Here is a 15,910-nt window from a genome sequence, read left to right as displayed (position 1 = left end):
CTCCATTGTCCCAGATTTCGAAGGCTTTGGATAGTCTACTAGCTTTCAGTGGAACCGCTTACCCAGTGGCCTAGCCAAGTACAGTCTACCAAAAATGAAATTCGTTCAGTAAGTGTAGGCTGTACTATATAAATATGTATGCATAGTACAGTTATCTGGTATGCTATGCAATAAAAACTCAGTCTTGAGTATGTACATGCTTCACCAAGAGTGGTTTGTCATTTGCTATTCAGAACCATTTATTAGTTGTGCACCTTTTTTTTAAGGGGTCTAGAATTGTTATGCTGCAGTGATAGGTTTATTTTCATCCCTTACATCATGTCTGCGCTGAAGGTATATCCTCCTTGGTGTTGGTGAGCTGCCCATAATTATACGATGTAATTACATTAAAGTAGCTTAAATTATTAATTGAAGTAGCTTAAATTATTAATTGTCTGAATTCTTTTATTCTTATTACTGCAGGTATGTCAAGGAAAAGGTTACATCTGTGAGATATGTGATGTCAGTGAAATAATATTCCCCTTCGATGGTGGTGTTGTCATATGCAGTGGATGTTCCACAGTTTTGCATCACTTTTGTTATACTTCTCGATCTACAACGTGCCCTAGATGTTTACGCCAAGAAGCAAGGAGGAAACAAGAACTAACTAAGGAAATGTCAAAAGAGGAAGAAGGGTGAAAGTGAATTCAGCTACATTTTTATGATGGTAATTATATTCTTTAATTATCTTTCCACTTCTTTAAAGTCTCCTTTTCAGCGTAAATGTCCTGAGGCTTATAATTTCTCTTTGCAACCTAAACATTAAAATCTATAAAAATGTAGATAATGTGTAGGATCTTTGTTCTAATGGTCCATTACACAGAATATGATTTTCTTTTATAAAATTAGGGTGATGATTTTAGTATTTCTCGGAGTAGACAAGAGTATGTGCATCATGTTTAATTTGTTATGTATGCAATAAATATTGCTAAAAAATCACATGGTCATTACAAAGTACTGCCTTGTAAAAGAATTTTATTGTAAAAACTTGTGGTTTTTAATTTTGTTGCTTCAATAATTAACCTGTAAAGGTTTTTATATATTTTATATTGCTGCAACATATCTTTCCATAAGTAATTGGCATAACATAGCCAGTATGTACAGGCAGTCCCCGGTTAACACCAGGCTTGGTTAACAGCGATTTGGTTTTATGGCGCTTGTCTAGCGACAAAAATCGGTAATTTTCGGCGCTGAAAATCGCTGATTTCCGCTTATCGGCGCCGATAATTGGTTATTGGTGCTGATACATACCTAACATTGGCGCCGATAACCGAAAATCGGCGCTTTTTGGCACCGATAACCCCCGAAAATCGCCGAGGAGGATTGTTGCTTGTCAGTCTGTTTGGTGTAGGTACAGGTGTGTCATCCATAGCAGAAGCTGGTGTATTTAAGGGCAGTTCTCTGTCATCAGTAGTTTAAGAAGGCTTACAGTATACAGAAGCATGTCCAGCAATTGTCAAACAGTGTTCATGCAAGTAGGAGGGGAATGTGTGTGTTTCTCAGGTAAAAAAAGTCCTGGTACATGTTCAGTTTCAAGTTCAGGATGTGATGGCCACTCATCAGATTCAAAATAAATGAAAGCCTCATATGCCATCTTGTGAAACAGGAGGAATGTAAGGGTTTTGCTTCCTATACTACAGTACATGTACATTTTTGGAACCCATATTGTAATATATACAAGATAATCTTGTTTGATAATATCGCCTGTAGGCGATACATTCTGTTTCATCTGGGTGTGGCAGCTTGGTGGTTTTAAGTCACTCTTGTATCCCTATGAACTTGTGTTTACTCCCTTAAAGTAACTTTGTCTTTGTTTGATGTTTTGTACATCTGGTAATAGTGCAAAGAACTGTAAGTTTTTTTTTCTTTGACAACAAATGCAACATCTTTGGTTCCCCGACTATTACAATGAATCGTAACAGTCGTCATACCTCAACTGGTTATGAATGTATTTTCCTGTTTGTTTGAAATTTGCAAAATTCATTGTTTATGGAAGAACTTGCTTGTGTAAAGATCATTGATGACTTAGTGCATGCTTTCATGAGGAAGTTTGAAGATACCCATCAAAATTCTTAGATTCAGATAGTAAGTGATGTTAGCGAGGTTACTGCCTTCCCATTTGTAGATGCTTTTCTTCTCTGCAAACAAACAAGACTATGCATAATCATACATCTTCCATGACGTATGCAATAAGCTCCTAAGCAATGAAAAGCTGTGAAAACCTGATGCTATAGTTTTTACAGGAATAGTTGTATCTGTTAAGGCAGTAAATGGAGGAACATTTACAGAGGGATCTGGGTATATGCACCAATCCTCATCTTGAGACTCAAGGACATCTAGCTCTGCCTCGGACAAAGTGGTCTCGCTCCTTTCCTCTTACTCACATTCACAATCTTTTACCTTCGTTTGTTTCATGAGGGCGAGTAAATTCACGACTACAGGCAGTCCCTGGTTATCGGCAGCCTCGGTTACTGGCGATCCGGTTTTACGGCACTTGTCTAGCAACGACGATAACCAGATTTTCGTCGCCGATAACCGGTTATCGTCGCTGATCGCCTCTTATCGGCAGCACTGATCGCCTCTTATCGGCAGCGCTGATCGCCTCTTATCGGCAGCGCTGATCGCCTCTTATCGGCAGCGCTGATCGCCTCTTATCGGCAGTGCTGATCGCCTCTTATCGGCAGCGCTGATCGCCTCTTATCGGCAGCGCTGATCGCCTCTTATCGGCAGCGCTGATCGCCTCTTTTCGGTTAGCGGCGATTTTCGGTTGTCGTCATGCCGTCGGGAACGGAACCCCGCCGATAACCGGGGACTGCCTGTACTACCTCACACTTCAGTGTCAGTGTATGAACTTTTCACTTGATATTTTGCTTTGTAATGAATTATACCTTTTGGTTGGGAATACCCTCCAAATCATCAGCACGGTGTTTCTGTGATGATATGACCTCCATCCCTTTCTTGCCTAGTCTTAAGCCACATCCACATCAGATAAAATGTCTTGGTGATCATTGAGGGAGAACAGAGAGCATTCTAACTTACTATTGTACATTTTAAGGATTTATGATTGGCATTCTTGATATTAAGTCTGTTACATTCCTTTAGTAATCTTCATAGTGTAGGGCTGCTAGATTATCTCATATATTTTTTGCATATCTCTCAGAGGCATCTGAGAGAGACATATTTCTTAAATCACTTCCTTTCCTCCCTTAAATAAGGAGGTGAGTTAAGGGTTACCTTTCACCCATTTTCCTTTAGATCTATTTGCTTAGGTTGAATTTTAACACACCATGAAGGTAAATCCACCGCTCAAATAAATTTTCAACTTTTATTACAGTTATATTGATGTATGGCTAAACATATGGCTGTAGGTGCTGTTGGCTCTAGGAACAGAGTCAAGGAATTAGCTTTGATTAATCGAGAGATAAGAGACTGCCAAACCAAATCTTGTATAGCATCAACATTGTCATTTCATTTTCTAAAAGGACCTTCTTTGGTGAGTAATTGACTACTGTCTCTCCAAGCATTCTCCATTACAGTCTCTATATTTAGATTACCACCTATTTGTCAGGGCTGCGTCAGTGTAATAGGGAGATTGCCCTTCAAACTTGACAACAAAGACACTAGGACAGCAGGTGAACAGAATCCAGTCATCCCCTTAATGTGGAGAAAAAAAAATCTTCTGTTGTCGGATTTCTTGCAAGGATCAACTTGGGAAACACACAGTAGCAATCATATTTACCAGAATTAGCACATCTAAGGTATGTAGGAGGAAATCTGATTAAAGTTTATTGCACTATAAGACTAAAGATCCGCTTTTGGGCCAAGTCCAGGGACATTTCAGTGCCACACCTAGATTGGAACCTCTTGCATCTGAAGTCCCTTTTTGTGACTTATTTGCAATACCACTCAACAGTAAGTTGCCCCACTGTAACTCTTTTCATCTGTATTTCAACTTAATCCTTAGTTGGGGCCACTGTTTTTAATGAGCTTTTTCCAAGTGTTTCTTGTATCTTCCCATTGTCTCCCATGTCGTCTTGAATGCAGTATCTTTGTCATCTTAGGCCTTCCTCTGCTTTGTGTCCTTAGCCCTCCCATTTCCATGATCTCTCCTCTGGCATATCACGCATCATGTCCCCTCCTCATCAGGTGCCCAAACCATCTCGGTCATGACTCAGGCTTTTTTTGACATTTAAATGACTTTTGGTCATCACCTTACGTATTCAATCATTATCCTATCTCTTCTTGTCACTCAACTCATCCCTCTGAGCATCCTCATTTCTGCCACATCTAATTTTTGTTCCATTTTCCGGTGGTGCTCTTTCTAGCCCATACATTATAATAGGTCTTACCAACACAAATGTATCTTGCCCCTCAGCTAATAGAGACTTGTTGCAGAGTGCTCCTGATACCCCCTTCTAGTTATTCCATCTGGCTTGAATTCATTGGTTAACTTCTGTATTTATACCACCCAATGGAGCTATTATCAAGCCCAGATACTTACACTCTATTGGTATTCACTTCTCCCAGCTTAATTAGACTTGTAAGTCATCGTCCATCCCATTAATCATATGTTCTTTTTTTTTTTTTTTACTTATATTCATCCCCCTACTCTTGAATGCATATCTCCACCTGTCTAGATTTCTCTTTATCTCCCCTCCAGATTCTGTTATCGAAAAAGAGCTCATCAGTGTAGAGGACACAACAAGGGGACCTCCCTTGCATCCTCTTACTTACATCCAACACAATATTGAACAAGAAATGGCTCAGCACTGATCTGATGCAGTCCCACCTTGACTTTGAAGCTACTAGTTGTTCCTACAGTACTGCTCATGGTGGTTGTTACATTTATATACGTTTCACTAATTACTGGACTCTCTTTTCATGGCTGTAAATCATAGATGTCTATGCCTTTCCTCCATTCAGGTTCTAGAGGGGATTCCATTCACTGTCTTTAGGTCCATGTTGGATAAGGTGATTCCATTCACTTTACTAAAGGTAGCATTCAGAGCCCCAATAAGTAGACCTCTTTTGTTTATTTATAGACTCCTCAGTGGATATCCATTGTGCCAGTCTTATACAGAGTTACATCAGTACATTCCAGTGAAATATGAGAATAGTATCATATCCCTTAGAGGCTGGCTGACCCAAGAACACTTGTACATTTGTATAAGGCAGTCACAATCCAGGGAGACTTTTTGAACAAGGCTGTCTGTATGTCTTCCTACATCCAATAAGTCCTCAGAGTGTTCAAAGCCAATTAGTTGGCTCTTGCAATTGTTACTGTTGAAGAAACATCTATCCTCATTTTTCTATCTTTTCCCTATTAATCAAATTTTTCATCAACCTACTGAAAAGCTACGATCTTACCTTGTTTTTTATAGTCTCATTAAGCTCAAAAAGGTATTTCTGCACAATTTTGCCTTCCAGTGACAGTCTTCATAGCAATTGTATCTGCCAGACTTACTGGCTAGTTGGGTACATTTGCTGTCCCTTTAACTTCTTAAGAAATGGCCCAACTCATGGGACATCATTACAGTATCCTAAAATCATTAGTCATACCTGTCTCTTAGTTTACGCAAGAAGATAGAGATATGGTCACGTATGAAGGCAGAACTTTGGAAAGAATAATTCATGCCAATAAGTCTGCAAGATCCCACTACAATTTTTGTTTATACACTCCCACCAGGCCCCCTTCCTCAGTGTCAGCATATAAAAGTACTCTTGTTCTGAAGAAGCTTTTATAAAGATTACACTTTTATTGAAGGGGTGCACTTTATACCCACACTAAGTTAAAAATACACTAATTCAAACCTGCTACATGTTGGAGGTGTCAGGTTACTTTTTATTTTTACTACCTTGGAGTGGTCACCCAAAACTACTTGGTAGTTTCACTTGATCTTGTTTATGCCAAGAACTGGTTGTCTTTTCACCTTCATTATGCATTTTCACACATTGCAGACTCTTGGCATTTCAAACTTTTATCCTACCCACTACAACAGGATGGACAACCCTAAAATTGTAGTTTTTTGTGCATTGTTGTATATTGACTGATGGTATCATCCCTTTTAGAGCTCTTTTCTGCTTCAGTCACCCTCCTGCCTAAATAAGCATTTGACTCCAGTAAGGCAGTGATTTATACATTATCAAAGAGAGAAATAATTTTATTGAAAGTTTTAATATGAAATTAATTCAAGACAAAATCATCAAATTTAGGAAGGAATGGTGATTAATGGGGGTATATCTCTTTTTAGAGCATCCCCCACATCTATTGCAAGATCTTTGTACTTTATTCCAAACTCTGATAAGGCAATACCATCATTTCTGTTTGTGGACACAAATTTTGAAAGTAATATTTATTTTTAATAGGAATGCAAACCAGAGTCCTTTATATATAGGAGTATCTTTTAGATACTCCTGTACAAATAAAAGGCAACGATTGTATCCCTGTATGAACAAATTTGTTTAAAAATATATTTTGATTTACAAAAGTTGTTGTTGCAATCATGAGAACACATTTGTATGCATGATAAATCTCCGATGTGAAAGTGTGAGGGTGAAGCTCTGACAGTTATGGTATTTAACTCCTTAATACTAATTTGTTATCCTGTCCCATGTGCATGGGCACTTTGTTGCTTGTCAAAGTTATTAGTTTCTAGGCATTCATCTGGATCCGATTGCTTTCCTCATATATGTGTTGCTTGCATTCAGTGTTTCAACTGCCCAGTTCAACCTGTCTGAAGTAGTGTTATGTAACTTTATATAAAATATTCATCAGATTTAATTTTAGGTTATATACTGATGGCCACTTAATGAGAGTAGAATATTGAACTAATTGTTAATAAGTTTTTTCTTAGGCTTATAAAAACCATTGTTGATGGTAGATTTATTTACTATATACTACAGACAATCTGGAATGTAAAACTTAGCATTAACAGGTTCTAGCAACACTAATTTTAGTAAATTATAAACTTCCACAGTTATAGTCTCAAAAATTCAGTTGCTTGTGCAATGGCTTGAAGCTGTAACTGTGAAATATTCTGTCCTGTTTAAGCATGTGCTTCATCTAACCTAAAGACACCAACAAACATTTGAGTGTAGGTAGGTGTCTTGGTAGAGGGCACATTACAGTGTATTTACAGTGCAAAGAACAAGACAAAATGAATATTGCATGTGTACAAAATGACTCCTCGCAGCCACTCGCGATAAATGATAAAAACATGTCGGGGCGCCTCACTAGAACGCACGGAGCACACCGGACACATTTTTTTTTTATCTCTGGATGATAATGTGCAAAACAGTGAACATCAAAATTAGCTAATGAACAGAATTATAAGAATGCCATTTGAAAGAGTTAGTACATTAAAGACATTACAATTGAAACATATATAGTAACAGTTCTGTATACACTTAAAACTCATCTTTATTAGACATACGATGCAGCGCGACAGTCACAACAGTGCTTTACTCGTGTTTACTTTAACATTCTCTTCGCCTCCCTTTCTTCAGAAAGGAAGGGAGAGAGCTGGTAGGTATTTATTGATGAGCTCTTTGAGATCAAGATTAGCTCAAGGTGAGGTTGGGTCAGCCTAATAAACTACAAAGTATTCTCACATAGTAATTTGTTCCACAGTAAGCTGTAGCATCTAAAGACTGATCTTATTTAACTATCTTACTCATAATGAAACTCTTAACCCAACCAAACCTACTGCATTTGTTACAGTTACTGGATGATAATATTTACACCTATTTACAAAACTTAGCTCTCACCAATACAGTATTATCTATATATTCTGTGATAAACAATTCTGCTTTACTAATTTAAAAATTCTGTAGAAAACTCAACCTTAATTGTATTTAAATTAGATTTCAAATTTCACTCAACATTTGGCACTTTTACACATATACAATGAAAATTATTCAATAACAAAATAAACATTATATTTACATCAAGAACAACAAGCTATCACAGTTCAGTGCTAATTTCATCTGTAACTTCACCCTGCTTCAGTGAAACTTTTGATGGGGTACAAAGTCCTATGTCATTCTTAATTTTCAAATTGCTTTCTTCATGGTTGCCACTCAAGGGACCATCTGTAATGTTTCCACTGCTGATTCGTAGGTGAGATTTTTCTGCTGGTATTTTGAAAGTCACATTTTTATTGTTTTTACTTTCTATTTCAAAACTACTATTCAGATAAGCATTAGAATGGTCAGATGGGTGCCCACCGAAGAACCCTTTCGAAAATCCATTCATGTGTCCGCTATAGTTTTTAAAATGTCCGTTAGTATCTCCGATAATAAAATTACCACTTGTAAAGCTGTTCAGGTTGCTTTTCACATGACCGTTGGTGTGACCATTCACTTTACCGTTTATCTTGATGAACTCTCCTGAAATAGGGGCAGTTTTTGATTTTGGTGTAAAGCCATTGAGTGTCAAGGAGGTTTTACTTCCACTTCCATTCGTGTGATGACCATTAAAGAACCCATTCACCTTGACAGCATTCACTGCATTATCGCTCACTACCGCTGTTGATGCCTGTAGATATAAATAACGGTGTTCAATTAAACTATGCCACCTATTCAGATATTAATCTTATAAGAGGTGTATTGATTACTTTTGTTTTACGTAATGTAATTTTTACAATTCCACTAAATGTGATGTAAATCAAAAGCAATGTATTATTCATTTTGGTTAACCATGTAAATGTTAGTATATAGTCAAGATTTACACATTGTGTTACACATCCAGTACACAAGTTCAGATCCTCGCAAAACTTTCCGTATTGTATATTTTGCACTTTCTAAAGTAATTTACAGATTAATTCTCAATATTTGATAAATATTAAAGGTAATCAAAGTAATTAACAACCAGTTCTCATGTACTGCTAGCTGTTGAAAAGACTGGTTATGTTGAATATATCATCATTCTTTCAAGATTTGACGTAATATAGCGCCTACAACAGGTGCTTTGGCCTTTATCTGTTATTTGTAAATAGCTGTTGTCTAAGTATAAAATAACTGATATCAGGTAACTGGTTTAACTGGTTGTTAATGAACTGCCAGTGGGAAAATTCCAAATAATGACTTTATTTTTAAAAGAAAAAAATTATGGTTTTTTGCATATTTTGAAACTTGGAATTCACATATATAGCAGTTAAATGGCTAACTGTTACACCTTTGTTTTGGAAGGATCTGTTTTTTCCCAAGCAAAACAAAATGTAAAATATCTGCCTTCAGTGACTATGTATTCAGTATTGTATACATAAGTGATTATAAAATAAGCTTGACTGTTACAGACACACTTCTTAATTGAAAGCAACGTTGCTTTCATCTGGCTATTTGCTTGAAAGATTTCCATCCAGTCAAGAAATGAAGGCTGTTACTACATAATACATTCAACTTTACATACTGAATTTGTACTTGTTTTATTTCAGTTTCTATTAATTGTCAGCTGATTTTTTCAAATGCCACAACTCTGCAGAAAAACAATGTTCAAGAAAATAAGAATGTGCATATGCCTTATTTTATATCAAAACGTTGATGCATGTGACATGCACTATTTTAAGACTAATACTTCTCTACCTTTTGAACCTCCTTATATCTTTAAGACTAAAACTGAAGGATTAAGCATTTATCTATCAATGCTGTGTCGTTCCATTTTATTCTCTTCTTCCAACAGCTGTTTCAGTTATTCACTCATTGTCATCAGCAGGGCTACAGTTGGTCAAGAATGAAACATTCCAATATATAGTTGAGCACAGTAAAACTATCAGATTAAAACAACTCAAATTAAATGAAAATGGGAGAGAGACTTCACAGACCATGATTACTATTCATGAAACTGCACAAAACATGCTCCTGAGCTCCAGCGAGTTCTGCTTGTTTACAAATTTGCAGTGGAATTGTCTTCTGCTGGAGGGGAGAGCCTAGCCAGAAGACTCCTGGACATACAGTGTAGGCTGGCATAGCTGTCCCCCTAATGAACAACTTCTCAGTCTCTAACAAGATCGCTGTTGTGAGGAGGTTGAAATCGAAACCGTAGGGATTTTAGTGAGCTTTATGGATCTTACATTGCGAGGCTTGATGCCTCTTCCAAACACAAATTTGTAAACCACGTTGGTTCCTCAGTTCATAGGATTTCCTGGGGCAGTACTGTTCCTCATAACAAGTCTGATTACTGGTTAGGAAAGCTGAAGACTCTGTGATACTTTCTCTTAAGGTATCGGTGGTGTTAACTTGTTGGTGCTGGTCCTCTGAAGGGTATTTGTTTCCTGCTTGTAATACTTTCTCATAAGGCGTCTGTGGTGTTACTTCGTTGGTGCTGGTCCTTTGAAGGGCATCTGCTGCCTGCTTGTAATACTTTCTCTTAAGGTATGTGTGGTGTTACTTAATTGGTGCTGGTCCTCTGAAGGGCATCTGCTTCCTGCTTGTAAAGTGTCCTGCAGTCAGTTTTGTGGTTAGTTAAAAGTTTTTTTCCTTGCTTTCCCCATTGTTCTGTGCTAATGTTTGAAGTGCATCCATTTCCTTCCATACATCATTACCATGTTGTTGGCTTATCCACTGTTTGTCAACATCTGCCTTACATGCTCCAACTCCATGTGAAGAGATTTCCAGGCACTACTGTGCAAGAAGGCCCTCTGATGTGTGCACCAATACCAGACATTTTGTGAATTTGGGCATTCTCACTTTGCATTTAGGCAAAAGCACACATTTAGCTTTTGTGTAGGTGGCTTTGATGTACAGTACAGGTACTGTATTTTTCTTTCAGCAGGGACATAAAGCATGGGAAGAGAACTTTCAGTTGTAAAATTGAGAACCCTAGTAATTTTCAGGGCATCATCTAGTTTTCCTGCATAATCTGCTTATTTGATGGTGACAAAGATGTCAACCACATATCTGAAATAGAACTGATCTCTGGTGACTGCTGAAGGTTCTGGCTTTTAAAGGTGCCATATATATGTAGGAAAAGGAAACTCCCACTGCCAACAGCTTTTCAGGGATTTGGAGGGGGTCCATGCCAGATCTGTAAACAAAATATATAAGATGATCCTGACAGTTTCTAGAACTGGAAGTTTGGTAAACAGGCTGCCTGCATCCAGGGATACTATGGCTTCATCAGGTGCAGTGGTTTAAAGAACAACCTGCATGTGTGTAGGGGTTCAGGCCATCCTTTAGGACCCTAGCCATTGTATAGGTCAGATATTATCTGGAATATATTATGGGTGTGAGTGGATCACTAGGTTTGTGTTTTGACAGTCCTGTAGCAATATCCATAATTGCTGACCACCTTGACAACCTGCTACAGGATGTTTACTCTTCTTACCATGCTACTTGTTCCATTGGGTCCTTTATTCTTTCAAATTGGATTGTCACGAAAATACCATCAACTTTGTTCAAGTATTCATTTTATTCTACCAGGGAACTATGGCAAAGCAAGGACATTATCCTCAAGAAAACTGATTAAACTACTGTCTATGTAATCATGGAGAGAGGTGAATACTGTATACGAATAAGATGGATAATGTTCTCAATGACAACCCAATTCTAACTATAGAGGGACCCAATGGAGACTGAAGAGGGGAGCATGTAGCATGGTGAAAAGGGTAAACAGCCTTCACCAGGATGTCAAGTTCACTAAGGTGGTTGGCAACTAGACACCTGAATATTGCTATGGGGCTGTCAGATTCATTCAGATCCAAGATATCCCATGTGACGTCCTGAATATAAGATGGCTAAGCCTCCTACATACCTGCTGGTTATTCTTTAAAGTCCTCCATTGAATTCATAGACATCTTAACACAGAAAAAAATATCACTTCTAACTTGCAAACCATCAGGTTTCATTAGGGTTGAGGACTCTGTTGTGAGCTTTCATGAAAAATGATCCCGATTTGCAAAATTTCCTCTGTAATTTTTCTTTTATTTGGGTTTTTGTTTTAAGATTTTGACTGTGCTCAACTAATATTATTAGAGTGAAGTTCTATTCTGGATCTATTTTTTATCCATATTGGTAGTCATGAATGAATAGCTCAAAACAGCTGTCAACAGAAGAGAATATAATGGATAATGGAACAACACAGCCACAATTTTTTTTCTTTTCATTCAGAGCTTTAGCCTAGAAGAGGAAATTCAGAAAATTTAATAAGTAATGTCTTAAAATTGTGGCCACCACATGTGCATCAGAATTCATTCAGAAATCGTAATGAGACAGACTGTGCCCCAAAAGAATATGCACTATTTGTCCAAATGTTTTTCAAGTACAGTAATTATTAAAAATTAACTACTGGTACTTAACCATGCAAGTGCTTACAACAATAATCTGTAGCAGCTTTTGTTTTTTTTTTTTTGTAGCAGACATGCATGTAACAGCTTCCTGTATAATTTATGGCTTGTAATATATTAGTATACTGATGTTATTTCACTTAGATGATGGTTACTTCTTAACATGCTTTATATTTCATCAGTTAACATGCAACGGCCACAGTAAATGCTGCATGCACAATACGTACAGTAAACAATAATGCAATATCTAAACAAATAAAAAAAAAGTCCACTTTGTCTCTCACACCAGTCTTTAGTCTGGAGTCAAGGTCCAAGGTCAATAGAGGAGGAGCAAGCTTTTGGCATGTTATGCATTAATTTCAATTCATAGCATCAAGAAAATGTGAAACTTACATATTCACAGGTATTCCACACACACTGAAGAACCAGTTCCAATCTACATCACTGTCTGTTGGGTTAAATTTCCTAATTCTATGGTTAAAAAACTGAAGTTTCTATTGAAAAAAGGCAGCTAACCTCTAATACGATATTGATTTACTGTTGCTTTACTTGTGATCTCACTGATATAATATTGAATACTGTAAGGTAACACTTTACATTACCTCCAAGCACAGTATTATACAGTTTAGCTAAGATGACAAATAATGCACAAGCTTTCATAAAGTTAGTGACCTGAAAACATTTTAGTTAATATCATCGTGCGAAAACCCCTGAAATCCGATGTTCTTGCTGCACTTACACATAATGCTACAATACAAAAAATTTCGGTTTTATTGTTTTACAAAAACATCAAGATCGCAAGCTATAATTTTTTTGTATTTCTCTTTAACAGGTTAAGTGCAGCAAGGGGACCACTACAATGAAAAACTGATCCTTATAAGGACTGAATGAATCATCCAGGCAAAGTGCTTTGTGACCTGACCCAATACTTACTGAAGGGCACTCTGTATGAGGGGCCCCAAGATGAGTTCCAAGCTTCCTGCACTGCCCCTTCGCGTGTGCCCGCCCACACCCCCGATGTGCTGTGAACAATAACACCCTCAATAATCATCCCATTGCCTGTACCCGCCCACAGCTATACTCTTACCTGAACAACTGCATCAGTAATTGGGAGACTCAAGAAGAAAATACTGGCAAGGCACCCAAGATCAAAATAATTGCTTATAAATTATGGCATGGGTCCAAAAGAGATCTACCTGTAACCTTGAATAAAATGATCAGTGAGGTGCCATGACAGGGAATACAAGTACTTTGTAAAGGAACAGCCAATGTCAAACATTAGAGATGTATAATACATAAAATAACATATCTAAGACATAAAATGCCTTCTTATGTCTTTCCATGTTTATAACACCCTTAAAAAGTAGATTATCATGCAAGTGCTGTTGGTAAAGCTGGGGTGCATTATAGAGCAGGGAGGGCGATGCTGTGGGCGGCTTAGGGACATTAGACAAGGAAGCACACCAGGATTGGACGAGAAGCAGCTGCAGCTTTCTCCTCTTTCAGTCAAATGGGGTCATTTTCATATAATAATCACAAGTCTGACTTCTCAGTGCATTCTTGAAAAGCAGTCTATGTCATATGTATTAATTATTCAAGTGTAATGATTCCTTTGTTGTGTTTTGATTTCTATACAGAGTACAATGCAAGCAGTAGGTGCACCAATAATCTTGTAAAGGGAATGAAGTTCCTATTAAACTATTTAATGTAAATATAAAAAAATACCTTTCAAAAGGTCTGAAACAAATTTTTAAGGATCAGCTGCTCCATGTCTTTTCCTGCTAAATAAATGACTGTAAACAAGAAATATTTAATCTTTAAAAAGCCTAGTACTGTAATTGAAGATATCAACCACATTTAGAAAGTTATAATATTTAACTTAATTTTTGCCTTGGGGCCTTGAATGAAGCTTTAAATGTAACAAGATTGCAAATAAAATATTTATAAATTGTAAGAGAAGTTTTAAGAAGACCCTGTGAAGAATCAAATATAATCCAAAGAGTAGATATAGTTTATTGATTAGGGAATGTTTAAAGCTCATACTGTACACACCGTAATCAGAAAAAGCATAGGGAGTGAAAATTTTATACCAGTACAGTTACTAGAGCAATGCAGGAGGAGCAATGTCTTCATAATCCTGAACAGAAAAATGAATGCAGTCATAGTGACATGTACAAAGTTGACTCAGATTGCAGAATCAATTAAAGCAAAGCTTACTCATTTTCTTTGCTGTTACTTGGTAGCTTCTGAATTCTCAAATTCATAATATAAAAGTATTCAAAATAATATGGATAAATAGCTAACAAGTTGTTCAAATTATGAAACCACTTTTATCTTAATGCATTAAAATTGTTTCCCCTAAATTACTATCCAGAACCAAATCGTATCAGCAGTGCCTGAGAAAAAGAATTTGATATACTGTACTGGTACTAGTCTAGAATATCATACAGTGCTCAGAATGAACCCAAGTACTGTATAACTAAAATGCAAAATGTAATGCTGTACTTGGTCAAATGTGTTCATTTGTCTGAATTTAGAACTGCACTATACTATCAATTCCTCTATTTAGCAAAGTCTAAATTTGCACGCACAGTATTTTAATTTCTATAACTATGGCCTAACACCACAATGTCTTGTTTTTTACTAGGCTATTGAAATTGAAAACTTTTAATCAAAATTCCACAAAAAATTAACTACAGGCTTGGTGTAGGCTATGTACATCAGCTTTGCTCAATGCTCAACTATATTAGGTGTTGCAAAATATGCCACTAAACCATGCATTCAAGATTAAGTACTTGAAAACTGAAACACACTGCCATACTTTAAAGTAACTAGTGTAGAATAAATATATCCTAAAATTATCATCACTATATTAAGGAAATTTAAGTCATCCATGCATTACATACTGTATGTAGACTGGAGATATAAAAATACTTAACAGTACTACAGTATCTACCTTTCTAAAGCATCCTTGGTGCTCAAAAAAAAAAAAAAAAGTGCACAAAAGTACTGAAGTAGTACAAGGTGTGTACAAGGAGACCAGAAAAGAGAGAAGGAATTGGAGAGATACACAGCTGTACCGAATAATAACCTGCAGGGTGATGGAATGAGTGTGTGAGTAAATTACTTACTTGATTACCCTCTTGGCCTTGACTTTTGATGCTGCGCCCTAGAGAATTAGACCACTCTGCCTCCTCCCTGTATGCATCCCAATTATACACCTTCCAGTGCAGGGCAGAGTGTGCCAGGTTAGTCCCATTTGCTGTCTGGTTGCCTTGACTTGTTTCAGTTGTTTTATTGGATGAAGATTTGCTGGAAGCCCTCTGACCCGGGTTAGATTGGTTAGTTTGCGAGGCAGTAGTACGCAAGTTGTTTGTTTGAGAACCAGTAGTTTTCATGTGAGGTTTATTGCTGAAATTTCTAGACACTGTTGAACTTTCACAACCTCCAAAGACAGAAGAAGCAGAGGGAGCTGGTGAGGAAGAGGTCACAGATGAAGAAAAAGGGGGAATTCCCACGTCATTGGGATTGCTGTTAGATCCTGGTCTTGGAAGAGTCGAAGTATACCCAGATCTCTGCAAAGAGTTTGT

The 15,910-nt window shown here is 37.2% G+C and overlaps 2 protein-coding genes across 24 annotated transcripts in view; one reads left to right on the top strand and one right to left on the bottom strand.

Annotated features, from left to right (window-relative positions):
* DEF8 (differentially expressed in FDCP 8 homolog) overlaps nucleotides 1-14,274 on the top strand; it is an 84,135-nt gene extending 69,861 nt beyond the window's left edge. For 8 of the 11 annotated variants that reach the window (XM_067124144.1, XM_067124142.1, XM_067124139.1 and 5 more), the window contains 2 exons: nucleotides 463-706; nucleotides 13,153-14,274. In XM_067124144.1, coding sequence (XP_066980245.1) covers nucleotides 463-678 — 216 coding nt within the window. In that variant the 3' untranslated portion in view covers nucleotides 679-706; nucleotides 13,153-14,274. Of the gene's footprint in view, nucleotides 1-462; nucleotides 707-3,607; nucleotides 3,798-13,152 lie in introns of all 11 variants that reach the window. The other 3 variants (XR_010856645.1, XR_010856643.1, XR_010856644.1) reach the window with 1 other exon arrangement.
* The window catches only part of LOC136850542 (band 4.1-like protein 4), a 573,768-nt gene continuing 564,765 nt past the window's right edge, over nucleotides 6,908-15,910 (bottom strand). For 7 of the 13 annotated variants that reach the window (XM_067124130.1, XM_067124124.1, XM_067124125.1 and 4 more), the window contains 2 exons: nucleotides 15,452-15,895; nucleotides 7,854-8,575 (listed from right to left, as the gene is read on the bottom strand). In XM_067124130.1, coding sequence (XP_066980231.1) covers nucleotides 8,003-8,575; nucleotides 15,452-15,895 — 1,017 coding nt within the window. In that variant the 3' untranslated portion in view covers nucleotides 7,854-8,002. Of the gene's footprint in view, nucleotides 8,576-9,681; nucleotides 11,063-13,253; nucleotides 13,343-15,451; nucleotides 15,896-15,910 lie in introns of those variants that run through there. The other 6 variants (XM_067124132.1, XM_067124129.1, XM_067124128.1 and 3 more) reach the window with 6 other exon arrangements.

This window comes from Macrobrachium rosenbergii, chromosome 22, assembly GCF_040412425.1.
Source record: "Macrobrachium rosenbergii isolate ZJJX-2024 chromosome 22, ASM4041242v1, whole genome shotgun sequence".
Lineage (NCBI taxonomy): Eukaryota > Metazoa > Arthropoda > Malacostraca > Decapoda > Palaemonidae > Macrobrachium > Macrobrachium rosenbergii.
Note: the sequence above shows the minus strand (reverse complement) of the source record. Positions and strands in the feature narration are given on the sequence as shown.